The sequence below is a fragment of the Talpa occidentalis genome, unplaced genomic scaffold, assembly GCF_014898055.3.
Source record: "Talpa occidentalis isolate TD23 unplaced genomic scaffold, MPIMG_talOcc4v2.1 talOcc4.5, whole genome shotgun sequence".
In the NCBI taxonomy this organism is placed as follows: domain Eukaryota; kingdom Metazoa; phylum Chordata; class Mammalia; order Eulipotyphla; family Talpidae; genus Talpa; species Talpa occidentalis.
In genome coordinates, this window is record NW_023604861.1 from 10,746,116 (window position 1) to 10,772,969 (window position 26,854).

Genomic DNA, 26,854 nt, shown 5'->3' on the forward strand with positions numbered 1-26,854 from the left:
AACATTCAGAAAGAGAAAAGGAGAGATGCTGTGTCAGGACTAATGCACTGTGAGTTTTGAACTCTAATTACTAAAACTTATCGACAACTGTTTCATATATTTATTAACAACTGCTTTCCTTCATTTAACATTATTTACTGAATAACAAAATAAATTATCAGTAAAGCAACCATAAATTAAAAAAATAATGAAAGCAAAAAAAACCTGTTAAAGTTTCACAGATGCAAGCACAGTAATATATTTTATAACTGTTGATAACAGTTTCTATGTTAGATTATTTGCTTCCCATTGTTTCAAGTTCACAAAATTTAGGAAAAGGCTTCACCTTTTTCCCCAGCTTAATCAGCTGTACCTCAGTTGAACACAACAGTCACAGGGGTTATTAGAGATGTGGTAAAAGAAAAAGGTCACGACCACACAGCAAATCATGTAAACTTAAAATATACCTCTGGCTTTCCAGTCTCAACCTGTAGCTGCAGTTTATTAAATAATTTACAAAGAACTGTTAGATGCCTTAATAAGCAGGCTGAACTTTGTCACTGTGCCATTTTGCTAGTCACAAACACATATATTTTGCCTTTAAATATTCATTTCCAGTGTGGCTAGGTGTAAGGAAAAACAAAGATGAAAGCCAGATATTTTTAAGTTGTGCCACATTTTTTTTTTAGCTATTTAATTAAAATGTTAACCAGATCAGCACACCATTTCTTGCTTAAAATTGTAATACCCTTGAAAGTAGATAAAAATATTTTTTTTAAGCCAGAGGTAGAAATGAAAAGGCCAGGACAAGCTGACAGACCACAGCAGAATAATAGCTAATCAGTGACCATTAATGGGAATACTCTCTTCACACTGCAGGTCTCCACAACCGTTTAACAACCCTTTAAACAGGCACTTGGTAGAGTATGTTTTAGCTAGAATACACAATCCTGGGGCATCACACAGAGGAAATACGGCTTTATTACAAAGGATTCAAGATGGCAACCACTTAGAATCTAGTGCCAACACGGATTATAACAAATCCAGTGAGTATTTTGTTTTTTCAATTATTCATAGAAAATTTAATCCTGATTAAGTATCCTTGGGCAGGAATTCATGGGTAGTTGATGACTGAAACTAACATTTATGTGAAATGCTTCTGTTAATTTAATCTGTGTATACGGCTTAATTATGATTGGGGATTCAATGTAAGAGAAATGAATTATATCGGGATTAAAATTTTAGTACCCTATCACATGTTACTTTCCTTCTTTCTTTTAAAACATGTAAACCTGCTTGTCCCTTCTCCTAAGTGCTCAGATTTCAAAACCCTTTGTCCTTGCAATGCATGTAATGCATCTACGTTTTATTTTTCATAAATAAATATGTCAGAACTCTTTGCTAATTAAGCTAAAAACCTAAAGTAGAGTCTAAACTGATAGGAAAAAGATGGAGACTCCCTTGGCCACAAATAAAAAGCTTATTCATTTAACTGTGAACATGTTTCATATTCATTTTCTGAAGTAATTTCACTTTCAGTTCCTTTTAAACTTCATTACGAAATGCATTTTCCTTAAAGCATAAAACGAAGCAGCTTTTAATCAGTGTACTACACTGATTTTGTAATTGAACTTGGTTTAGATATGGATAAGCAAGTAATCATTTAACTGATTACTTTGTGTGAGAGTATCAAACCTGAGTTAACTATAGATGATGAGGCTATTATAAGTATTGAATCTCCTACCAAAATATCATATAATACTTTCATCTTTATTTCCAATTGGAAATTGCATAAATCAGCTTATAACAATGTTCTTTCTTAAAAGTTTATTAAGTATATTTCAAACATACCATTTGTTACCTGTTTTCAGTTTTGGTACTGCTTAAATGCAGTTATATAAAATAACATGCTCTGCTTTCTCGGTTCAATTTTTCATACCAAAAGTATGAAAACAAAGTCACTGCACATGGATCCTTATTGCACTCTGTTAAACCAATTCACTCTTCTTTTAGACAAAATCGAGCGTCAGAAGTGAGACCGACTTTTGTGTCCAGACGAGATGGTCAGTGGTAGAGTTACCGAGGAAAGTGAGGAAACCTCCCAGTATAGACTTTGGGATAGAAAGAGTCTGTAGAGAATAACCATGGAAACAGACTGGCAGAGGATAACACCTATTGTGACAATCTGAAAAGAAAAGAAAAGAAAGGAATGCCTTAATACATGTAAGAACAGGGAAATCATCTTCAATTTATCATGAACATACATATGCTTTTTACATATACATGCTACTCCATCCCCCATCTGCACATGGGGACATTCATCAAAAAAACTTTCAATAGGGAAATACATCTAATGTTCAGAACTGTGATTGCTCAAAGGTAAAATTCCTGGGTTGCTGGCCAGGGAGCAACCCACATGGCGAGGCAGATCTCTCCTATCTCATCTGCTGCTCCCCTCAGCAGTGTTATTTCAGTCAGTCTGCCTATTCTGTTTCCCGCTGTCTCTGGTGAATCCTCTCACCCCCCACATCTCTGGCCTGTACCCCAGCTCTTGTATGCATAAATCAATCTTTAAAAAAAAAAAGAAAAATCAGTTCTTGGCTAATTTAGTAACAGGGATAAAGATGAATCTTGAAGATTACTCTAAAAGCCCTTTCAAAAATTCTCAAGTCTCTTCTCTATTCCTGTAGACAAACTTCCTATCCATTTACCCTCTGTAAGTATCTCAGGCTCAGTAAATACCTGTGCGTTTGAGCACGCACCGCACAGCTTGTGAGGGCTCCTGGCAAAATCCACTTGGAAATGATCACCTGAGGGGGTTGCAACACAATGGGTATGGGACCTACTTGAGCAGGCTGCTCCACTCTGCAGTCTATTAAAACAACCAGACTGAGTTTATAAATCTATCTCGTTTTTCATTTGTATATTTATGTAGCAAGAGTTTAACCATTTTTTCTTAAAGACACGTTGTATTTTCTAATTTAATTTATAAAACAATATTATGAAGTAATAGTCTAAAACAGTATTATGAAATAAGCTAAAATGAAAAATAACAAAATCTATTTGCCATCTTTGGCTTATAAGCTAAATTTTCAAATTTTTCTTTTAGATTTTAAATTTCTAATTTATATACTCATCGGTTCAATATTTTGTTTCACAGTTTTACTTTAAGGAACTCAAGAAACCTCTGAAAGGATAAATACACCGTTCTGACTTTAGAAACTTCTCAAACACTAGAAAAAACTGTTATGATGAGGTATGTTACTTACCTTATCTCTTTGGTAGTCACTAAAAACAATAGAAATGCAAGCAAGACCTGGATGGCATAGAAACCACAAGATACAGCCCTGAAATAAATGAAAAACAAGTCAAGTAAGTACATCCGTATTTTTATTTCAGAACATAACTCTATAAAACACATTACTGGCATATTTAGGAGATCCTGACTGATCTCATTGAGCATTTAGAGCACAACTTGCAAGAAAATGTGGACATAAATTCGCTGTGCTGTGACATAATACTTTGCTTCTAGTTAAATGGGTATTTTTGGAGTATTCAAAATCTTAATATTGGTATCACTCTCATACATTCATTTCTGATATACTACAAATACATTAGTGTGAATAATGAATTGATAATTGAGACGAGCACATTAGGATGTATATAATATTGCTGTAAAAACAAGATAAATTAAGACTCCACATTCATATTTGCAGGTAGGGAGCATACACAAAAAATTAATTACCAGTGGTTGCCTATTGAAGGGTTAGTATGGGGAGAGGAGGCTTGGGCAAGTAAACATGATACTTTTCAAGTATTTCTTTTCCATTTTTCTTAGAACCTTGGTAATATTCTCTTTTCCGAAATTCAACTTGCAATAAAAAATAAGTTTAATAAGTAGTACTGATGGAGATGCTTAGTACATTGAAGATGAAAATAAATCATTATGTAGAAAAATGTGCTTTGTATATTATACTTTCTATAAAAATGGAAGAAAACGTACAATGACATGCCAAAAACTCCCTGGCAGGGTCCATTAGGGTTAACAGCTACTAAATGAGGAGGTGGTAACTGGGTCAATGGGAGAGAGGCAAGACACACACTTGGCTACTCTTTTAAATACTTCTCGCTCTTTGAATCTATTGAAAAAGTTGGAACAGAAAAATATTTTTAAGTTTGATTTTGTTTAAAACATAAAACAAAAAAATTTAGTTTCTAATCACTTTAAACATGTACAAATTTTTCAAACAACAGTCACTCGCTACTGTCCCCATGAAAAATTCAAAAGCGAATGGCATTTTCTTGCTGTTTGGTCTCAGAAGCCTGAAGTGGGTTCCTCTGGCTGGAGCAGCGGCTTGAAGATGCTCCACAGCAGGAAGAGAGGAGGCATCTGGACCAGCCCAGGCTGACTAAATGGCTTATCACGGTTGTTAGCTTGTGCTCTGAATTGCCAAGATGAGGGCAAACCGACAGAAAACATCGCCTTCCAGGGAGGTAGGTGCCTGCTCTGTTCCTTTATTAAATGGCAACGAAAAAAAATCAAATTTGCTTTTGGATGCACCTGCACAAGCAGGGTACAGAGAGGGGGACCACGGTGAGTATGGCCTCACAAGGTCGGAGAGAAATGGCTGAAACAGAACTGGCACTGGCCTCATGCTTCATGCGCTGAAGTGGGAGGATAGGTCCTCGCCGTGCGCTACAAAACAGGGCATTATGCCGAGACCAACAGTTCAGAGTCAGTAACTTCATTTTTCAGAAGTGCAAAGCATGTCTAATTTTTTTTAGTCTTACAAATTCTGATACTACGAAAAAAACATGCAATCCCTATTGATAAAGAAATTATGATGCAGTCAAAATGGACCTGTTAAAGATTACATGGAAACTATTATTCTGCAGGTCCTGGAGATTGTGGATAAGAATATCTACATCTCACAGGCTGGGAAGATGAAATGAGTTGAAGCACATAAAGGGCTCAGAGTTGAGCCTGGCACAGAGCAAGTTTAATGAGTGTCAGCATGTCAGCTCTCAATAACTCCGCCGAGAAAGCAGAATGGAGATTACAGTAAAGAGCCACCTTCTGCCCATACTTTGGCGAATGTGGTGTAGAACTCCCTCTTCAGTGTACTCCTCTCCACGGTGATGATCTGGTACAGCCCACAGCCTAATGACAATGCCAGGCAAACTCTTAAAATGATCAGAAGGATCCCCGCCAGGTTGTGGTGTGCATGGTAGCTGTGAGGACTGGTATCTTCAAACTGTTCCCAAAGTAGCAAAATACTCTGCAAAAAACCAGTATTATGTTTAAAGGGAAAAAAAAACCAACATACTCACCTGCAATAAAGAACTTTTTCATCTCTTTTTTTAAAATCCCCTTATATAGCATCTAAACACCCCTAAGAGGTGGTAAATGTTATCACTTTAAGCACAAGCATAGACTTTTCCCGGCTGATACCCTAAACTAGAGAAAAAGGATTTTTATCAAATAAGATCGCATACAAAAGAAAAAAACATGCTATTACTACCAAGCAAGACACTGCTAAGGATAAAAATCAGATGAAGAGACTGAGAATAAGTATAAAGGTTCTTCTATCACGCTCTCTCACTTCAGCTGCATATTAGGAAGGAAACTGTTCTCCACTCAAGCCCACTGTCTTATGATAATATTCAATTATGTCAGGATCTTTATTTTAATGAGTCAGAATTGTTGACTTCAGATTTCACTCTTTTCCCACAGTGACCTCCCTGGGTAAAGGAGACTGGATTTTTAATATTCACTGTAATTTAACCAGGGTGCTGTTATTCACCCTTATTTGTTTGTTGACTTCCCTGCCCCCATTATTGTTACTGTAACAATAAACAGTAAAAAGCTCAACAAGGTCCTCATTAAACTCTTCTGTTTATTGCTATTCAGTAAAGAATCAGTGTCCATGTTCCCTCCGTCTTACCAAACATCAATCACTTAGCTTCTGTAATGATTTTACCATCATATGTCAGTAGCCCCTGTGCTGCCTTCATTTACTAAACTGGCCCTCAGAACTGAGTCCCCAGTGACTTCCAAAGAATTTAGATCAAAACTCAGTTATTAAATCTAATTCTTAGGCTAGGGGGTTTGCAGCAACCTCTCCCTTTCTTCTTCTCAAATCTACCCTAATCTTACTCGTGATACCTGGACGCTGCTGTCATCCTGCCATGTGAGTTTCCCTCCTGGGATGGATACTTGCTATTACAGAAAGTGTTACTCCTACACTCTGCCCAACTACACCTTCCTGATTCCTCAACCTACGCTGATTTCTAAACCTAACTTTATAAAAAAAGAAATGATTATGAAAGGATTATTTCTGGCATGCATGTGAGGAGACGGATATGTTAACTCAATGATTAAGCGATCATTTCAGAATGTAGATGGGTATTGAAACATCAAATTGTACACCTTAAATATATACAATTTTCTATTTGTCAAGTATACCCTAACAAAGTTGGAAAAAGCCCTATTATTCCCTCCTAGTTACATGTTTAGTTGTTCAAACTGCCATGATTTCATGCATGTATGCTAATATGTGACCTGCAGAACGCACACATGTATTTACGCGGCCTCACTGTCTGTCTCATCTGCCTTCTGTTGAAGACTGAGGCCCTGTCTAATGTAGTCTTTATAATGCTCGCATAGGGTGCTGTCACACTCAATTTCTATTTGCCTATGATGTGAGTTAAAGTTACCATGATAAAATTCAATTTTTAAAAAGGCTATTAATTGAAAAATGAGAACTTAACCTGATATTAACCCTATTCTCCATATATCCTGGATCAAAAACATTGTTAGTAGAATCTTGCCCTTATTTGAAACACGTCAATTTCAGTTCTTTCTCATTAGCTCTTCCTTCCTGACATCCTGTCCTTTCTAAATCTGTGTTATGGTCTCTTTCTAATTCAGTCACATAAATCCAGTACACCTACTTCATTCAGCATCTACTGCACTGAAAAAAAACTAGTGAGGTAACAATAAATAAAGCACAGATCTCACCCTTCATTTATGAATTTTTCAACTTATAAATACATTAAAAGTTGGACTGCAGTGTCCTTTACAGAGCCAATGTATATTTTATCTTCATTAACAGCTAATGATGGTTACAAACTCAATATACCTAATTTTATGCTTTTGGTTTTAAATTTTTATAACTCCACTGCACATGGGCACATGGAGATCCTAGAATAATGTCTACAGTATTGTTATAGAAGAAAACAAAAATACAGAGAGGCCCTTTTAAAAAGGGCAAATTTGGTTTTGTATTTATTATCAAAAACAAGATCCTGTTCTTTTTTATCCTACGTTTTCCTTTTTCCATTCAAAAGGCCTAAAGATCCCTGTTAGGAAACGAACTGCAAATCCAGAGTCACTTAATGTTGAGTACTTACTAAGTGTTAGAAAACATAAATGATAACTATTAAGCAGGAAATGAGCATCTAAAATAACATTAAATATACTGTGCTTACATAAGTTACTAAGAAGCTCAAATTCAGTTAAATTACAATTAAATTCTACAATTTACATATGCTAGCACTCAGAAGATTTAACTGGTTGTTTGGACACTCGACACATAGTCTTTAGGATCCCAGGTTTCAGTTTTGAAATGAGGTTATGTTCAGGCCTGCATTTCTGAACACCAGCAGACTGATACGCATCAACACTCACCTGTGTTATGACAATGAACACAGCAATGCCAGTGGATGCAGGAGTAGAATCCCACTGAAGAGGTCTGCTCTGAGACTTCTTCATTCTGACTATTGTCCAACCCATGCACAGACTCAGAAGTAGATATAACATCTGAATTTGAGATGCGATGTCAAAAACTAATGGAAAATGAGAACCAAGTGAAGCAAGTTTTCACGATAAAATGAATCTGATCCTTTTTCCATCAAAAAAATACCATTTTTAACCACAAATAGATAAACATTGTCAAAGAGAAGCACATGAAATTCAGTAAGAAATATTCAGTGAAAAGAATATATGCAAGTCATTAAAAATGGCAATACTTCCATTTAAAATCATTTACAAAGATACAGGGAGATTTATTGTTTGCCTTAATAAAGACATATGCCTGTATGTCTTTATTAAGGCAAACAATAAATCTCCCTGTTTCTTAGTTTTTCCAACTACGTATTTCTACTTATAATTCACTACTCATTTAAGAAAAACACTGTAATTCTGAAATGGGGATAGCACCTTCACTTCACTTCTGGGATTTTTGATGGCTGAACTAAAATGTGAAGGGTATGTTTTGAAACTATTCATAGAAGCAGCAGGACAATGAAAGCACAGCAGCAGGCACAGGCTGAGAGGTGGCTGCAGTGTCAGAGCCCTAAGCTGGCACCTGAGTGCAATGTGCCCCCAGGTGGTCGTCACTCACACTGCAGGGCAGCGGCTACTGCAGAGAGGGAGCAACAAACCTGCCTGCGTCAACCCTGATTCTATAGCTAAGTCAAGTTTGATGAGTATCTTAGAAGTCAATATTTATTGATTTCAAGAAAAGATGATCACATTCTCACTAGTGTCCTTAATGTGAATTTCGGAATGAACTTCTGATCACAATTTAACAAAACAGAACTTTCCTCAAGTTGCTATTCATAACTTTGAAGTCTATAACTTTTGCATTCTTGGAGAAACAGATAAAACTAATTATAGTATAATTGTTATACTATGAATTTAAAAATTTTAAATTGCAAGTCAAAAACCCATTAGTAATATACCCTTTCAGTTATAGTTTGACATGTCTTACCCTTGTTCTGAATTCTGATAATGACCTATCACTACATTTGATGATATGTCATATTCTTTCAGTTCAAGCACAATTTTCTTTCATCACAGATTTTAAATGACTGTGATGTCAATTATTTTTATTAAATATTTATTAAATATTCAGTTACTCAAAGAAGTTGGCCAAAGAATTATTACCATGCATGTGCCATTTAGCAACATTTACCTGGGGGGAAAAAACCGATTTCCTGGCACTTCTTTACATACTAAGCAATGCACGTATTGCCATGATATCATAATTGTGAAGACAGAGGACACCAATAACTGTTGTTGAGAAATAACTAATTCCAGATAAAATTTACAGGTCACACAAAAGTCCCTATCTGTGGGAGATGATTAAAAATCTTAAAATTGCAATCATTTAACTAAGCAAACCTTTTGTCAGAACTACTGAAATTTTGCACATTGATTTATTATAGTTTTATAATCAAAAATCTCTGCTTTTTAACCTTCAGTGAAGATGTTAGGAAGCCTAAAACTGTTTTATTTTTGTATGCAGACAAGCACAAAAATCCAAAAGTCCTTGATTTACTAATACCTTTGCCACTAATGGGTTCCCATGTGCTTTGCCTCTTTGGAGTTCAATCTCTTCATCTAAAGTGCATAAGATAAATTATTTCAAAGGTTCTGTCCAGCTTTAAGATTCTATAATCCTATTAGACATCCAGAATTATCTAAGAGAGAACAGTGGGCAATACCAGGGCTCTATATAACGTTGACGGAAAAGGAAGTCTTGTTCCTCACAGTGTACATCACTTTCACAAGGAAGACGAAAGGTTCTAGAAGTTTCAGAATCTTTTTTTTTTAAAGATTTATTTATTTATACAAGCACTGGATACAGTCAGAAGCGTGGAGGGTGAAAGAATTCACCAGAGCCAGAGCGGAGAGCAGAACAGGCAGACTGATGAAGTACACTGCTGAGGGGAGCAGTGGGCGGCAGGAGAGGTCTGTGTGCCATGTGGGACCCTCGCCCAGCGGCCGGGGATCGAACCGGCGCTGCAGAGGCTGAGGGCAGCCTCGCAACCCAGCGCTCAACTGCTGCGCCACCGGGGAGGCCCGAAGTTTCAGAATCTTAAAGGAGGCAGCAAGATCAGGATAAGCAGATCTGAGATGATTACAGAGTAATCTGTAAGATACTCTTTATAGAGAGTGAGGATACCACAGGAAAAATATGGAGGTAGAAGGGTGTGTAAATTCTAGAATAGTTTTATACTCAGAATCTCCTTTTTTAGAGTAAATCTTAAACAGTTTTTCAGGACTGAGAATGACATGTGATCTGATGTCCCTCTGAAGTTCTCTTGAAAAAGTCACAGCTATGAGAACTTGGAAGTATTTTTCCCATCATACTTTATCAGAAAATTACTTCATACGAGTTCCTCTTATAAATGAAAGAACAGGTTGTGAGGTCAGCTTAACTGTAGGTCTCCTCTATGGACTTCAAAAGATAGAACCTTTGCAATAAATTACTTAGATGAGGATAAAATAGAATAAAACACTTTAGATAAAATAGAATAAACTTTAGATAAAATAGATAAAATTTTAGATAAATTTTAGATATAATAGAATAAAACACTTTAGATAAAATAGAATAAAACACTTTAGATGAGGAAACTGAGCTCTGAAAAGGTAAAGGGCACAGAAATAGAGAAAAAGGGTCAGAAGAAAGGATGACAACAGGGGAAAAAAAAAAACACCATTGCGTCAGAAACCTTGGGTCTCTGTCTTGGCTCCCACTCACTGAGTGACACTGGGAATGTGTCCACATCATCAAGCCCAGAGTCTTTGTCAGCAAAGTGTGGATGAGCTTGTCTACTTCTCTGTGCTTTTACTAAGGATAAAATGAGAACACAAGTCAATGTGTTCTGAAAATAATGACAAGCGACACATAAGAAGGAACTAAGCAGGACATCTAAGAACTAAATCTGTAGCCTGTTTTCAGAGGAGCTGAAATCTAAATAATCCTTGATTTAAAAAAAAAAATTATTATGACAAAAAGCAACTTAAAAGAAAGGCAAACAAAGAAGAAGCAGACAAAGCAAGTTTATGTTTGGAAAAAATGCTCAGAAAGATACTCACATTCTGCCAAACTTCCCATAAAAGGTACCCCTATTCCGTCTTTGGAGTAACTGAGGAATTGAAGAGGAGAGTATTAGTGTAAATTACAAATGTGAAAAAAAAAGTTCATAATCAAAGCAAGCATAATTTTGGTGGACTAATTAGGATTAATTAGACGTAATGATGAACACAGTTTGAGTGGTTTTGAGTTACCTGGAGAAATGAATGTAATTAGCTAAAGCTGAACCAGCTTGTAACAGCAATGCAGTTGTCAGAACCTTTAAAATCATGCGCATGGGTCCTCCTTTCTTAATAGCCTGCCACAATGACTGAGCATAAATGCAAGCAATCACAAAGTACACTAGGACTAGTAGGAAAAAGAACTCATGTAATCCTGTAAGAGAAGAAAGGAGTTTGCTTCAGTAAAACAAGCCAGTTATAGTGTTGGGTTGCTTTCAAATCTTCCTGTCAATATATTTCCAGAACTTGCTTTTTAATTGGAGTAATAGCATTCACTTTTGTAAGAAAAATATGGGGGGGGGGGATAATTCTTGAAATTTCCTACTATGGGATAAAGTTTTAACTCTATGTAGGTAGATTCTGTTAAAGCCAATCTATAAAAAAGCATAGTGGTCAGGGAGTACGCCAGAAGACTACCCATAAGATCACTGTTATGTGCAAGACAGTATGTCAATCAATTACTTCCAGCATTCAATTAGATATACATTGTATTTCCTAAATGAATTTTTTTTACAAGATTAGAAACGGATTTCTTCAATAAACAAGTATAATATACCCTGACAATGGTTCTCAAAGTGTGGTCCCTGGGCCAGGAGCAGCAACATCACCAGGGAACTTGTTAGAAATGAAAATTCTGAGACTTCATTCCAGATCTATTAAATCAAACTATGGGGGTTAAGGCCTGGCAATCTTTATTTTATGAGTCCTTGGGTGATTCTAATGCAGCAAAGTATGAGAAAACACAGCTCTGGAATGTACCATTACCTTAAATTTCTATGTGGACAAAACTTGAAAATACTTGTGAGGACGGAAGCCGCCTACCACAGTCAACTGCCTGCAGCACTTGTCACAGAGGAAGCCCTCAGGGGACCTGGGCTCCCCTCCACAGTTACCTGAACTACTATACGGGCCAAATGGCCACCAATCCCAAGACCAGCCCCTCTACAGCATAACATGGTTCTCAAAAGACAAATTAGGCTAATCGTAGTGTTCTGGGAAATCAACCACAAAACATGGAAAGGATGATGCAATTGATACCGAAGTTGATGCTGGGACAGAGCAGAGGAGTCAAATTAGGCCACGATGAAATCAAAGTTTCAGGTAAGCAGAAATTTCAGATGAACAAAGTAAGCTGGCTGGTAAAGATAAGAACAAAGTAAAAGTGCAGAGTTTATATTAAAAGTGGTGCCTGTCAGTCAGTCATTAAGTACACTCTAGCTCCTCCTAGCAGCTCTGTGTGTCCTTACACAAACACCCCCTTTTCTGTGTTACCTGAACTGTCTTGACTGTGTCTTCATCTTTCAGAAGTTTCAGAAAATTTTCATGTAGTGCAGAAGGCTAGCTCTCAGTTTAATGGCTTAGATTTACTTGGTTACAGCTAAAGTCAGAGCCTCATGTTGGGGCTTTTATATTCTACTGCGAGCCCTGGAGGGTAGTAAGAGTGGCGATGGACAGAGCTGTTGCTCCTGAGTCTGTGGGTGAACAGTCTGAAATGCAATCATTCCACTCCGACTGAGAACACTGAACCAGCTTCAGTTTCCAATTGGGTAAAAATGCCAACTGACAGGCGGAGACGCGAATATTTCCATTACACAGAAAATAATTTTGGAGAAGCAATTTAGAAAATGCAAGGAGTAGGAAAAATAATAAATAGTTCAATCTTAATCATATTTTTGGCATGGTTAGGAGAAAAGAAAGAAGAGGCGAGGAGTGTTTCAGCCACTGGGTGTCTCTCTTGCTCTGTGCACATAAATGTCCACAGTCCGCACTCACGTGCAGGTGAAAAAGCAGCTTTCAACTTCCTAGAAGGAATTATGCTCAGTGAAATCAGCCAGAAGGAGAAAGAAAAATATCAGATGGTTTCACTTATAACAGGAATATAGGGGAACCAAATAAGACATCAGTGTAAAAAAAATGATGACAGTACAAAACACAACAAAGCAAAAACAATTATAAACCAGAGACATCCTGCAAGGAGGAGGCGGGAGAGGGATCAGAGGGAGGGAGGGAGGAGCACAGGGGACTGTGGTGATGGTGCACGGGTGCCTTGGGGCAGGAGATTCTATGGGGACTCAATCTGCGGGGGTGGGGGGGAAGCAATTATTGTCTAAAAAATGTAAAAAATGATAAATGTTAAAATAAAAAAATAATTAAAAAATAAATAAATTAAAAAAAAAACAAACTTTCTGAACAGGAGTGCAAATAACAGAAGTGATATATTTCCTTTTCAAACTCCTTATATAGGAAGTATTTCAGTTTTAGAAAAAATGAGGGCAGAAGAAAAAAACAGCAAGTCTGGAGACATTCTAAATATGTAACTGTGGTCAGTAAAATTCTTTATGTCCTTCGAATCTTAGAATCTTAGTTTTTAATCTGTCCTTCTTGGTACAAAGAATTAATACACGGTATTCTATTTAAAGTTTTGTCTATTTTTAACACTTTACAGACTATACATTACAAGAGAACGTTTCATTCTCTGTTAGATTGTACACATCCACCATTATTTAAAAAAGTCCTCAGGTTATGTACTGGATAATCAGAATGATACTGAAAATAAGACATGTCACCAGGAGAAAAGTGTTTAAATTTAGATTATTCAAAATTAAATGTATCTTCCAGGAAAAAACTAACATTATAACCAACAAATTATTTTGCTGAGATAAGTAACTTCAACAAGGATATTTGTCCAGCACTTTGTTGACTGAATTTGCACAAATAATTATTACCTTGACCCTGTCCACAAGATACTTTAAAGGTAAAGGCTGGTTCTGTGTTCAGTATTCTTTGAAATCAACCACTTCTAGAAACCAGTGTCTCTTTTTCTCTTCCTCTATCAACTTTACTTCTGTTCTGCGACATCAGTCACAGGAGCGCAATCTCTGTTCACTTTGAAATTAAAACCTAATTTTAAACAGATGGGTACTAGGTATAAAACCTTACCTATGCACAAAGAAGAAAAATACTCTTAAATGAGCAAGCAAAAGGTAACAAACATAAATTAACAGGGAAATGCATAGATTTTAAGACAAACTTAATGGAAAGAAAAGTTGGCAAAATTCTGCAGAAGGAAACTTACAGTACAGGTCCAATAATTCAGATGCAGCTAAATGATGGATGATGCAAGTAGAAAGGGTAAGAAAAGGGAAGCAGGTCTTGGGCCCCTGAGCAGCGAGCAGCACCTGGCACGGACACTCTCACCTGCCCACTGTACTTGCATTTCAGAGCCCCAAGGTCAACCCCACTCTCAAGTCTTCAAAATATATGATTAATCTAACTCAGAGAAATTCCAACACATTTGCCATTATGAGGTAAACGTAATCCCTTACTCTGGCACAGCTGTCTACCTTATCTTTCTGACATCTTAACTTACATTTCTCATATGATACTATCTTGCAAGGGTATGTGACCCAGTTCTGGCCAACAACATAGAGCTTCTGGGAAAGGTTTCTCTGCTCTTAAAAAGAGATATTGAATTCTGCCATCATTTAAATAGGAGTCTCAAAACTACAGAAGACCCACCAACATGAGGGACCTGGGCTAAGGACAAAGCCGGCAGCAGAGAGCAGGGGGGAGATATGCAAGATACATCACCCTGAAGAAGCCTCAGAAGTTCTTGCTAAGAAGCATTATCAATTTCCTTATTGTCTGTATCGCTTGCATTAGTTTTCTGTTACTTTAAGGCAAAACATTACAAAATTTGCCAGAGCTACACGGGAGACCCAAGGGAACAAGGGGTAAAAGAATGAATATATCTGGAATCTTCAAAAGTGAGATGTGCTAGGGCCTGTACTATTATTCCAGTGAAAACCAGTCTAGATGATGGTGCTTTAGCTCTCCTGATTCTGGGTGCTTCTCTTTTGATCCCTAACAAGAACATAGATACAGTGAACAGGATCTGATTATTTTTTTAAGCAGCAGTTTTATTTTATTCTACCTTAAAGTATGATATTCCTATGTAGCATACCAAAATTCCTATTTTGTCAAGTGTCATCAAACTTGCCTTAGTTTGTTGTCTGTTTTGTTTTGTTTTTTCAATCTAGACCAAACCTATATAAGATAAACCAAAACCTGGTAGATATAAAACACATCATTGATTTCAAAGAAAACTAACTCATTACACTAACTAGCTATCTGCACCAGATGTATCCTAACTCAAACCTCTCAGATAAATGGTTTAACAATCAAATCTTGGTAAAAAAACATAGTAAATCATTTTTCCTTTCTCAGGGCAAAAGATTAGACAGGAAAGCAAAAGTTTCTAAAGAATAGTTAGGGGTTATCCCCTGGAATTGAATTCTATGCCTGAGACAGAGTAGGAGGGTACCCTGCTAATGTCCTACTTTAAGACTAACACTCTCCAAACCCAGTGGGGTACGGAGCAAGAAGTTTCATACACCAGAATCCACGTAGGCACTTTCACCAGCCAAAGCTTGGTTTCTACTTCAAAACCAAATCTGAGTCTCTAGAGGTGGAAGCTGGATGTTTTTTTAAGGTCTCCAGATGCACAGACAGTGGTGGGTTGAGAACCACTTACACCTCATGATACAATAAATCACATTTTATGACAATGTAATTAGTATGAATCATATCTTAAGGGTTTTTCATTTTAGTCGATACAATGATGTGATTCTTAGGAATTAAGCCATTTATGTAACAAATCTGAATACTTTTGGCATTTTTTAACAATCAGTCTCCACAGATTAGCCTTGCACAAAACCCCATGCTTAAAGAAAATGCACCCTAGGGCCACCCCTGGTGGCTCAGTAATTGAGTGCTGGACTGCAAAGCTGCCTGCAGCCTCTGCAGTGCCGGTTTGATCCCTGACCGCTGGCGAGGGTCCCACATGGAGCTCAGACCTCTCCTGCCACGCCCGCTGCTCCCCGTAGCAGTGTGTTTCGTCAGTCTGCCTGTTCTGTTCCCCACTCTGGCTCTGGTGAATTCTCTCACCCTCCCATGCTTCTGACTGTACCCAGTGCTTGTATAAATAAATAAATAAATCTTAAAAAAAATGCACCCTATATAGTGAAGTTTTCATCCCGTATTTAAATACTGTTGATGGCATGACCAATGTAACTTTCCTATCCCAGTATAAGAAAGACAGGTTAGTTAGATGTAAGTATAAGCATCTAACCAAAATCAATCATAGGAGATGGTGTTTCAAGAATCGGGACAAAATACTATATCAAAATATTTAGTGTGAAGGCTGAAGAAAACACTAACCATAATTCAAGCTGTTGTAAAAGGACTAGAAGACATGGGCAAGGCTCCAGATGAGCTGGTGTGACCATGATTGAGATGCAGTGGCCCAAGCACAGCACAGGGCACAAATTTCATCACTTTATGGCCTTGGTCAATGTTCAAATGTCAAACTGGGAATGAGGAAATATATCTGAGAAATGTAGAAATGGGAGCCTAGAAAAGGAGGCAAGAAGCAACATACCGAGAACCAGCCGAGTCTCACGGGCGCACACAATAAATAAAAGGACCTCTTGAGCTAAAGACCTACTGCCAGGCAGGCAGGAACAGGAGGGCTTTGAGGTCTGGCTCCAAGAGGGCAGGAGGATGTACTACTCAGCGACTGCTGCACAGCGTGCTTCCTACTAAGCCTGGGCCAAATCTAAAAATAATTGTCACATGACAGAATGAAGCCTTACAGTTACAAAGGACCTTAGAAGCGACCATCCATCCCGCCCATCCCATATTATCAACAGTCTTGGGTTTCATCAATGCCTTTACAGGAATGGGAAATAAATATCAACATCTCCTGTAAAGATAAAAGAAAACAGCAGGCTGACTTAATTTCTAATAATGCTCTACACTGATCCAAAGTACCATTTGGGGAAATGTCACCTTTAAGTTCATTTGCACTCCAAAACAACAAGTAGTTTACACTTGCACACTTCCTCCATAAAAAGAACTTTTAGAATTAACGGTTTAGCACTCCATTGTCACAATGTACATATTTTTTCAGACCAAAGGAAATAAGAAGAAAATGTTTATTCCTTCAGATATTAAGTTCCTTGTCACCTACAATCCCTAACATCTGTTCCTCCATTTGCTTTGCTGGCTGTGTCAACTTGCCCTTGGCACTAAATAATCAGATTAGTGGAAAGGAGCCTCAACTCCAGCCCTACCTCCACTTATGCACCTAGACGGCCAGCGAAATGTAATAGAATTTTATTTTTCTCTAATCTGACTGACTCTTCCAACTGGGCAATGAACTCATGAAGCGGTAAACGCCTATTACTTTTCTTTGGCCCACAGATCTCTCTCTTCATTCTGACATGTTAATTTACAAATCTGCTGCGATACTTTAGAGCACATCTATCATGAAATCACAAGAAGTCAATCACTTCTGGTTGGGCTAGGAATCTTCAGTGAGGCAGGACCTAGTCAACCTAAAATTTTGAGGAAATGTTTTATAAGAATAAATCTAATTTCAAAAAGCATTATAAACTCTGATCATTCCTAACTCTGGTAACTTCCTAAACGTTGATCCAATCACCCATGAAAGGAATCCCCAAATTTGTCCAAACAACCACGTGAAAGGGTGGCCATACAAACCAGTGCAGCTTCTAATCTCACTTAACCACTGAGTTTCCAGTTTAGATGGCTCAATTTATTAACACTTTTCTGTTTGTAAAAATAATGCTGGGGTAGCACAGAAACAAGATTCAAGATGTACAGAGAAAACTAAAAACCATCACAACCCTATCACCTACAATATGGAAACAATCACTTAATATTTTTGTACATCTTTCTGTTTTACTCTCTACATTTTTTAACATACTTGAACTCATACAATCTTCAGCATTCTGCTTTATTACCTTAATAGTACAACTGTTATATGTTATATGTGGATTCATTTAACTAGTTCCCTACTCTTGGACATGTTAGCTATATTTAAAAAACACAACATAACATTAATGCATAACTTTGTTTTCTGTATCTAGGACATATATTTAAATACACATATTCTTACCAGATTCTCCAGCACTAAAATGATCAAATGGATTCCCTTCTGCATCTGGATTTAGTAACATCATTTCAAATGGGATATCTTCCACCTGGGAATTCTCACTGTCATCTTTGCAGGTATACTTGTCTGCATAAAACACCTGCCACGTTTGTGGGTACGGGATCTGGGACACTGTCAGATTATGTTCGGTCTGGTTCATGATCACTTTAAAAAGAAAGAAAATAGCACTTCAAAGCTGAATTCTCATGTGTAGTCATTGTTTGAGTCACATAATCCATTTGAAGTTAGAAGTTTTTGTTTAGTTCTGGTGTAGTACTGGAATAAAGTCAGTAAAAGTTAAATCAGATAAAAATACGAGTTAACCAAATCAGATTAAAAAATGTGTCTTAACCAAAGGAATCATCATAAAAGTATTATGACACACCACAAATTAGTAGAATAATTATCACCAAAACTTTGCATTTTAATTTCAAGAATGTTCAAAGTTTTCAAGTGAGTTAGTGACATTTAAACATTTTTTTATGGGCCTCCCTGGTCACGCAGGGTTAAAGACAGCACGATGAAGCTATCACCGTCCACTGAAGCACGAGTTCGATCCCCAGCCAGGGAGAGACCCACATGGCGAAGAAGACCTCTCCTGACTCGCACGCTGCTCCCCTCAGCAGTGTATTTCAGCAGATTTGCCTGTTCTGTTCCCCACTCTGTCTCTGGTAAATCATCTCGGCCCCTACAACTCTGGCCTGTACACCCCAGTTCTTGGATGCATAAATAAATAAATGTTTAAAAAGAAACATTTTTTTTTATTATGGTAAAATGGACCCAACACGCAAGTTACCACTCTAATCATTTTTAAGTGTAAGTCATGTAGCATTAGGTACACTCATAATGCTGTATAACCATCACAAGGGCATTTTTGAAAATTATTCTGAGTTAAATTTAAAATGGAACTTTCAAATTAGGAAATCATTATATCTAAAAATGATGACTGACAAAAATCATCAAAAGAGTTTCCAAAATCTTTTCTGACTGGTTATCCTTTAAAAAGATACTAGAATTAGGAAAAAAAAAAAAAAAACAAACACCAGAAATTACCAAAATGAGAGCTATTTTACTAGGTCTGCAGTATAGTGAGATAGAGAAACTCTTGAATGTCAGCATCAGACAGATCAGAGTTTCCATCACTCACCTTGTATGTGACCTTGGGCAAGATATATAAGCAATGACACTCAGTTTCTTCATCTATAAAATGAAGACGGTACTTCACAGCTGAGGTGAGAGTGAGTTACATGAGTAACTCAGCATGGTATATGTCCTCTAGCAAATGTTGAATAATGGTTAATTGTTTCCTTTCATTAAAATAAGGTGGTTACACAAGTAAGTAGTTGTCAATCCAGGGCAATCCTAGTCCCCTCCAGAGCATCCGAAAGTATGGAGGGTCGTCACAATAGTTGAGAAAATACATGGAAGGCAGCTGTGCTGAGTCTCAAGGTGAAGACTCACACGAGAAAGAACTGCCCCATTCAAAATGTCAGTAGCACCCCCTTTGAGAAACACTGAACCTCTAAGATGCCTTCCAGATCTAAACTGTGATTCTGACCTAAGAGGTACTCACTCACACTATCACAGAGTGGTAGGAGGAAAAAATTCTTAAACAATTCAAATAATAAGAGTAGAAAAGGTAGAAGAGCCACATCTTGGCCCTACTATGTACTAACCTCATGATTCAGCAAAAAAATTGCTTAACCTCTCTAAACGTGTTTCTTCAGTAGCAAACCTATGATACATGCCCTATTAAGCTCAAAGTTCTTGTGAGGAGTAAATGAGAGAGTGCATGAAAAGTCTATGTGGTATGATTCGCTATAGAGTATTCCTAAACTGTAAATTGTGAAGGGTCCAGCTCCCCATCTAGATTGCCCAGCAGGCCTGTTAGTCTTGTTTTCTCACTCTAAGCTGAGGATGTACAGATGTTGGCTTGTATTACACTTCAAACTTTTCTGTGTGATTGAAAATTTTCCTAATAAAACTTTGGAAAATGTTATTTATAGGCTGTCTTTTATAAAGGAGTATGGATATATCTCAGGATAAATTTTGAGGAGTTGGGTTTTTATAGTTGGGAATTTTCATTAATTGGTAGTTAAACAGGACAGGGTGATTTTATTAATAATGTCTAAGCATTGTTTTTTTTTTTTTTTTTTTAAAGATCTATTTATTTATTTATACAAGCACTGGGCACAGTCAGAAGCACGGGAGGGTGAGAGGACTCACCAGAGCCAGAGCGGGGAGCAGAACAGGCAGACTGAGGAAGTACACTGCTGAGGGGAGCAGCGGGCAGCAGGAGAGGCCTGCACGCCATGTGGGACCCTCGCTGATGGCCGGGGATCAAACCGGCGCCGCAGAGGCTGCTAAGCATTGTTTTTTGACTATCTTAAGTTGGCTGACATTGTTTTTTAAACTGTATAGCTTTGGAAAAATATAGCAATATTTGCATCTGTTAAATACTTGAAGTCCTTTAAAAATAACTCAATATATGATAAATAAGTGGCTCAAAAATAAAGCTTTTGAAATGTGCAGCTTACAATTACATAATCTGGACTTCATTATGTAAAGGCTCTGTGCTGTTGCCATTTTATCATTTGTACTTTTCCTCTTAGATAAAACAATATAAAAATTAACCATCTTCACCAATACACTTTTTGATGTTTCCTTTTAAATTAATGTAGATTTACAACAAATAAAAACAAAAGTGTGCTTCATGAAGTGATACTGGTTTTTAGTTTTGTCTCAGTGCTCTTTTCCCTCAGCCTGGAAAACAAGCCTCTTGAAAAAACTGTTATATTCATTATTTTTGAGACAAAAGACTATAGCACAGCCTACATACTCTATGCTGCTGTAATTAGTACCCCAAATATTAGGAAATTTGAATTGCAGAGAATGGTGTCAAATGGATAATTGTTCCATTATATAAAAAGAAATGACTACTGTTAGCCAAAACACACAGAATAAAATATACCTTTAAATTGTTTATGAAATATGCCATAAGTTGTATATAGACTGAAAATTTTTATATACCAAATTATATCTGATAGCAAGTTACTCTAACTTTCCTTGTTAAACTTTTTGACGCAGAAAATTCATTTTCAGCACTTTTAAATGCCTTATTTGCTTATTTTAAAAACCTACAAAAATTTTTATCATAAAACAACTAATGTTTTATGATGGTGCTGAAAGAGAACAAAGGATACTGGAAAACAAGGAAGAATTAAACATTAACTTGAGAGAACAAGTTAAGCAACATTTGACATTGTATTTTTTCAAATCTGTTAGTCTTTGCATAGTTCATAGCAGCAGTAAGGTTTTACACAGTAGTTAGGCATAGTTAATTAACCCATTACTATATATAGATATATATCAATATTTATAAATATATCTATAATATAAATATCCATAGTAGTTCATTTATTTCTATTCTGAAATTTAACAAAACTCAAAAATTCCTATTTCCTGAGATCATTCCATCCCACTAACTCTCCCCCAAAAAATACCCCTACGTTTGAAAGAATAAGGAAGAAGGGAATACAGAAAAAGAACAAAAAAAGGTTTTATAAGTGTTAGCCCTCTATAGAAACAACTCATCCTAAAGAACTAAAATTAGAATTACAGCATTTTAGAACTCTCAGGAACTTTAAAGAAGACAATTTCCAGTTAAGTAGTGTGGCTAAGCGGGAACACCTTATTACAGGTCACTAGCTGTGATTCTCAGTTTTTTGTCTTTCTAATGCAATGGGCTCTCTCCCTGTATATTTAAGTCCTGTGACTTAAGACATTACTTAAAAAATTATGGTTTCACAAGTGTCTACAGTTTATGGTAAAAACTGATCATGTGATGTAAGAAGACAGATTGATTCCTATTGCTCAAAGCTTTACACTGCCTGATCAGTTTTTATTAGAAAAAGATTTTGAGGTGCCAAATACAATGCAAACTTACCAACCAAAAAAGTCCTTCAAGCACTAAGCACTATGTCAATTAATCCTACAAACACTTAGTAAATCTATTTATTTATTTATTTATTTATTTTATACAAGAGCTGGGGTACAGGCCAGAGGCACGGGAGGGTGAGAGGATTCACCAGAGACAGAGTGGAGAACAGAACAGGCAGACAGACCGAATGCACTGATGAGGGGAGCAGCCGGCGAGGCAGGAGAGGTCTGCCCCACCATGTGGGAATCTCCCTGGCCAGCCGGGAATTGAACCGGCGCTGCAGAGGCTGCGGACAGCTTCACAGCGCTGTGCTCAACCCGCTCCGCCACCAGGGAGGCCCACTTACTAAATTCTTAACTCAGTACCTACGGTATTTTAAGTGCTTGTTCTCATGGTACCATGTAATTAGCATTCATAGTACTGATCATGAAAGCAATTTCACATTTATTCCCATTGATCTAATTCATTCCTGTCACTAGCCTTAAGGGCTGAGAAAGTATATTTTTAAATATTTTTTATATCTATATATTTTAATACATTTATATTTTTATAAATTTATTTATTTTCTTACATCGTTGTTCATTCTTGTACAATATTTGATTTCTACCCTCAGGTGTAATCCCCATAATTTTCTCACCACCATGGCACCCATGAACCATCACCTACAGTCCCTTGTGGTCTTCCCTGCCCCGTTTTGATCCCTCCTCCTCCCCTTCCTGCTCTGTGCCTCAGATCTATGGTTTGCCTGCAAGTTTTATCTTTTTCCTGATCCTTTGTTCGGTTTCCCTATATTCCCCCTATAAGTGAGACCATCCAATAATTTTCTCTTTCCTAGAAAGTGTCAGTATTTTATCTCTTGATTTATCACTGTGCCTAGCACAGCACCGGAAACCATATAAGTGCTGAATGAATGAGTGAGTGAAGAGACCGAAAGGGCTCTACTGTTCTATTGATTTTATAATAAACAAATACAGTGGAAAGCAGGGACTATGTTAAGTGCCCTGGAGGAAACAAGTCATAAAAACACATGTAGACTCGGTGAAGGGAGGAGCCAATAAGGGGGAGGAGGAAGCAGCAGAGGAAAAGCCTAGCACAGTGCTGAATAAAATCAAATGAGATGGGATGGGACGGTACTGTGAGGTGAAGCTGGAGGGCAAGGATGGTCAGACTAGGTTGGCTTTGTTGATCTGGGTAAGGAAGTCTTCGTGTCCTAGAAGCAGTAGGAAACCACTTAAATACTAGAGGGCATGGAGAGGAAGCGAAGGGGACAATGCTCAAAGCTACTGTTCAGAGAGGTCTCTGGCTGCAGAGGTGGTTGAGCATGGCTGCAGAATGGCCAGGGAGGGGGCTGTTGCAAAAGAACAAGCAGGAGACATGGTGGCTTCATAACACGGTGGAGACAGAGATGTCAAATGGGGCTATTGAGAGACTCTTTGATCTCTAGTTCATTAGACGGAAGTTCCCGAAATAGGGAGCACTGCAAGAGCACTGGGTTGGGTGGGCAAGATGGCAAGCTCAGTTTAGGATACTGTAAGAACTGGGAAAAGAAGGCTGGAATTTTTTATGCATATGTGGAGCAGTTAAGCTGAGCAAAGTATTGTCGATAGGAAAAAATAAGCAAAAATGGGCATCAATACAAAGCTCCCACTTAAAATGTGAAATGCAGGATAAGGTGACTAGTTACATTTGACTGTCTTTTTGATATCGGAATCCAGTCGTTCAGACTTCCTCAGCCTAGTATCACTGTCTCCTCCCAAATCTAGATGAATGACCCCTCAGTGAGTGGCAAGGATTGGGGACTTTGACTCTTACCCCCTTACTTCTGGGTAGTTGCCTTATGAGGGAAACAGATAACTGCTAAGACAAAGAAGACTACAAGTTTAGAAATGGCAGTGTTTTAATTGACTGGATCAAAGAAAATTCAGAATCATCAGTATACAGAATGTGACAGTGGGGATAAAGGGGAGAGGGAAAATTCCTATTTTTTCCTCATAGATGCTCCTACACGCTATAAACTTCCAAGGGGTGAAATACAGGTGGGAAGGCACATGCTCTTCATTTCTGCGTTAAAAAATTTGTACTCACTCTGGAGGGCCAACACCTAATGCATAGGATTGTACTGATGAGAACAGAAGCACTAGGTTAAGATAAGAAAAGCAAAGTTTCTCTAGAGACAAACCTAGAGGTTTATAAATGACATGCTGCTGGTACATCTCCAAATGACATATTGTGTCACCGTATCTCCTGTGCTAGTATCATACTGGAAAACAACATTACTTGGGCTAACTTACACAATTAACTGAGCTAATAATACATGATCAGTGCTGAGCTCAGTGCTAGCTGATTACAAGCATTCACCCAATGTTATTCTTCACTGCATGCTGCCCCTGGCTCACAATAACTACCGTACTGGTATGAAGTATGGGGAGCTGGGAAAAATATGAATGGTGTCAAAGTGCATCTTTACAGATTATCTGGATAACGATTATCCTTTACATTTAGTTTAAAAACTAGTAGATAAAGGGTCATCAGTGTGATGTAAAGTGTCATCAAGCATCTTGGTATATAATACTTCAATATCCATCTAACATCAAAAAAAAAAAAAGAGATATACTCACTTGTTAACTGAGCTTTGGATAATTTTTCACTACAGCTATAATCATTACTGCTTTCCTGAAGCTTTAGCCACTCCTGGGCTTGGAACAGGTAGAGTTTTGCTTCTTTTCCAACAGCTACTGCTATGTTGTTGATTCTGACACACAGAAGAGCTCGATCCCCTGGACAGTAAAACAAAAGTTATCAACTAGTGTGGGCTTGTGTGGAACTGAGATGGCAGGACAAGCCAGAGCTCTGTTTATCAACTTGAACATTTAAAGAGCTCAGTATCTAGGGCAAATTTCCACTTAACTGGATAGACTACATTAAGCATCCCATTCAAATGGAAGACAAGATTGTGTCATTGACTGAAGAGACTTTACTGTCTGTCAATACTCAAAGTATAGTTATAGACAAGAGCCAGTTGTTTCTGGAATTTCTTCTTCATTCACCCGAGTTCTACTACACATAGGATTTTGGAAAACTGGTGGCATCTGCTTTTCTCAGCTATTTTTAAAACTTCAAGTTGAACATTAATTCATGTTCCCTCTCTTTTGCACCACTGTCCCTTTTATACCATCAACTCTGTTAATTTCCCAAGACTTTAAATTTCTTTCTTATACCAAAATAGCATCTCATTTCTATTAAAAGAATCCTAGGAAACCTCTCTAGGGCAAATTTCTGATCTAGCATCTTCTAATGTTAAAAACTGTATGAATCTAGAATCCTAAACTCGAAGCAAAAAAAAAAAATTGATTATAGTGCTAATCATATCAAGAGTATCAAGAAAAGCAAATGTTGAGGGTACAAATAAAGTAAAAAAAATTGCAAACTCATTCATTGAAGAATTATTGATTTCTGCGGGAGACCAGAAGCTAAGAATCAAATGCAGCTGATTTCAGAAGCTTCCAGGACACAATTACACGGAAGTTAATTCTAGGCCTCTCAGTCCACAGTATATCTACTCCTTCAATAGTGGAGTAACTAGACTGTTCCAGCAAGTGACAACTCGATTATCAGGTGTTTTATTCAGTCTCCAAAATCTCTCTGGTGCGCGAAGGCTTTTATTTAACTGACCTTAAAAGCAAAAAACGAAACCCAGGAGACATAAGCTCTGGGGACTTAAATTCACAGGTAATCACGGTGCCGTGGTGTCTAGAAATACCAGGGCTGAGACAGGAGGGAGCAAACGGTGCTTCTTTGAGGGAAGGATCTGGAAAGCAGCAGCATGGGAGTCCAGCCATCTCGTCTACACGTTTGAACCCGGAGGGTAGGGGGCTCGCTCTCGGAGGTGCAGAATCCAGTCACCAGGCGCCGGGAGGCTGCAGACCAGGGTCTGGGGACAGCAACAGTGGACTTGGCCCTAGGTGCACCCACGTTTCCGGGGGCTGCGGTGGGGGGCAGGCTGCCGGCGGGCTGCAAGTCCAGGGGCGCTGGGGGCAGAGCCGGCCTCCCCACGCGCGGCGAGAAGGGGGTCCCGCAGGCCGGGCCCCCCACTTTCCTCCCCCTCCGAGCCCCGCACCTACCGTGGAACTCGAAGTGGCCGATGCTCTGGCCCTGGGCGTCGCGGGCCGCGGCGCTGCTGAAGCTGCCCCGCAGGGTCTTCCCCTGGCTGCCCGGCGGCCACCAGCAGCAGGTGAGGGCCACCGCCAGCAGCCGCAGCCCCCCCATTCCCGGCCTCCCGCTCGGCACCCACACCCCGGCCCCCAACCGCCCGCGGCCGCCCGCCCCACGTCGGCAGCTGGGGATTGGGAAGGAGGGAGCGGGACTACGTCGTGGGCCCGCCCCCTGGAGACGGACAGCCAATGAGGAGGACGTCTCCGCCACGAGCCGAGGCTCTCCACCAATCAGAGGCTGAGGTGGGCGGGACGTGCACTTGCGCGCATCCCATGACGCTCCGGCCTGGCGCCCAGTTCCCGCCTTTTGGGCGGAGACGCAGGAGGATGCGCCTTCAGGTCACGGAATAGTGATGCCCTCGCGGGCCGAGGCCGTGCCACTGCGCACGCGCGGAGAGCGGGCTGGGCCGGCGAGGGCCTGGGCGGGTGCGGGACGAGGAGATGAGCACGACTTCTGCTGGGGAGGAGAGAGCTGGATGTCCGTGCAGCCTGCTGGACATTTCTGTTGTGCCCAAGGTCAGCAGACTCGGAGAGCACAGCCTCCAAGAACCCAAAGACAGCTGATGCCAACACAAAAGGGAGTTTATTTCAGACTTGAG

At 38.7% G+C, this 26,854-nt stretch overlaps 1 protein-coding gene across 3 annotated transcripts; it reads right to left on the reverse strand.

Moving 5' to 3' along the window:
• Positions 1-1,748: 1,748 nt before the first annotated feature.
• Positions 1,749-26,603, reverse strand: GPR180 (G protein-coupled receptor 180). Of its 3 annotated transcripts, none has more exons than XM_054701465.1 (10): positions 26,166-26,203; positions 25,805-25,975; positions 24,663-24,821; positions 18,069-18,269; positions 11,060-11,240; positions 10,868-10,917; positions 7,670-7,827; positions 5,067-5,258; positions 3,249-3,326; positions 1,749-2,164 (listed from the first exon to the last, which is right to left on the reverse strand). In XM_054701465.1, exons 2-10 carry the CDS (start codon positions 25,881-25,883, stop codon positions 2,006-2,008), a joined length of 1,257 nt encoding a protein of 418 aa, XP_054557440.1. In that variant the 5' UTR covers positions 25,884-25,975; positions 26,166-26,203; the 3' UTR covers positions 1,749-2,005. The 3 variants fall into 3 exon arrangements, with proteins under 3 accessions (XP_054557440.1, XP_037384694.1, XP_054557441.1); XM_054701466.1 differs by having other exon boundaries at positions 2,127-2,164; positions 5,054-5,258; XM_037528797.2 differs by lacking the exon at positions 25,805-25,975 and having other exon boundaries at positions 26,166-26,603.
• Positions 26,604-26,854: the final 251 nt, after the last annotated feature.

Coding starts and splice junctions, on each gene's coding strand:
- GPR180 (XM_037528797.2), bottom strand. CDS start 26,310: ATGGGGGGGCTGCGGCTGCTGGCGGTGGCCCTCACCTGCTGCTGGTGG. Junction 18,270..24,662: donor ATCCAAAGCTCAGTTAACAA/GTGAGTATATCT, acceptor TTCTTTTTAAAG/TGATCATGAACCAGACCGAA. Junction 11,241..18,068: donor TTTTAGTGCTGGAGAATCTG/GTAAGAATATGT, acceptor CTTCTCTTACAG/GATTACATGAGTTCTTTTTC.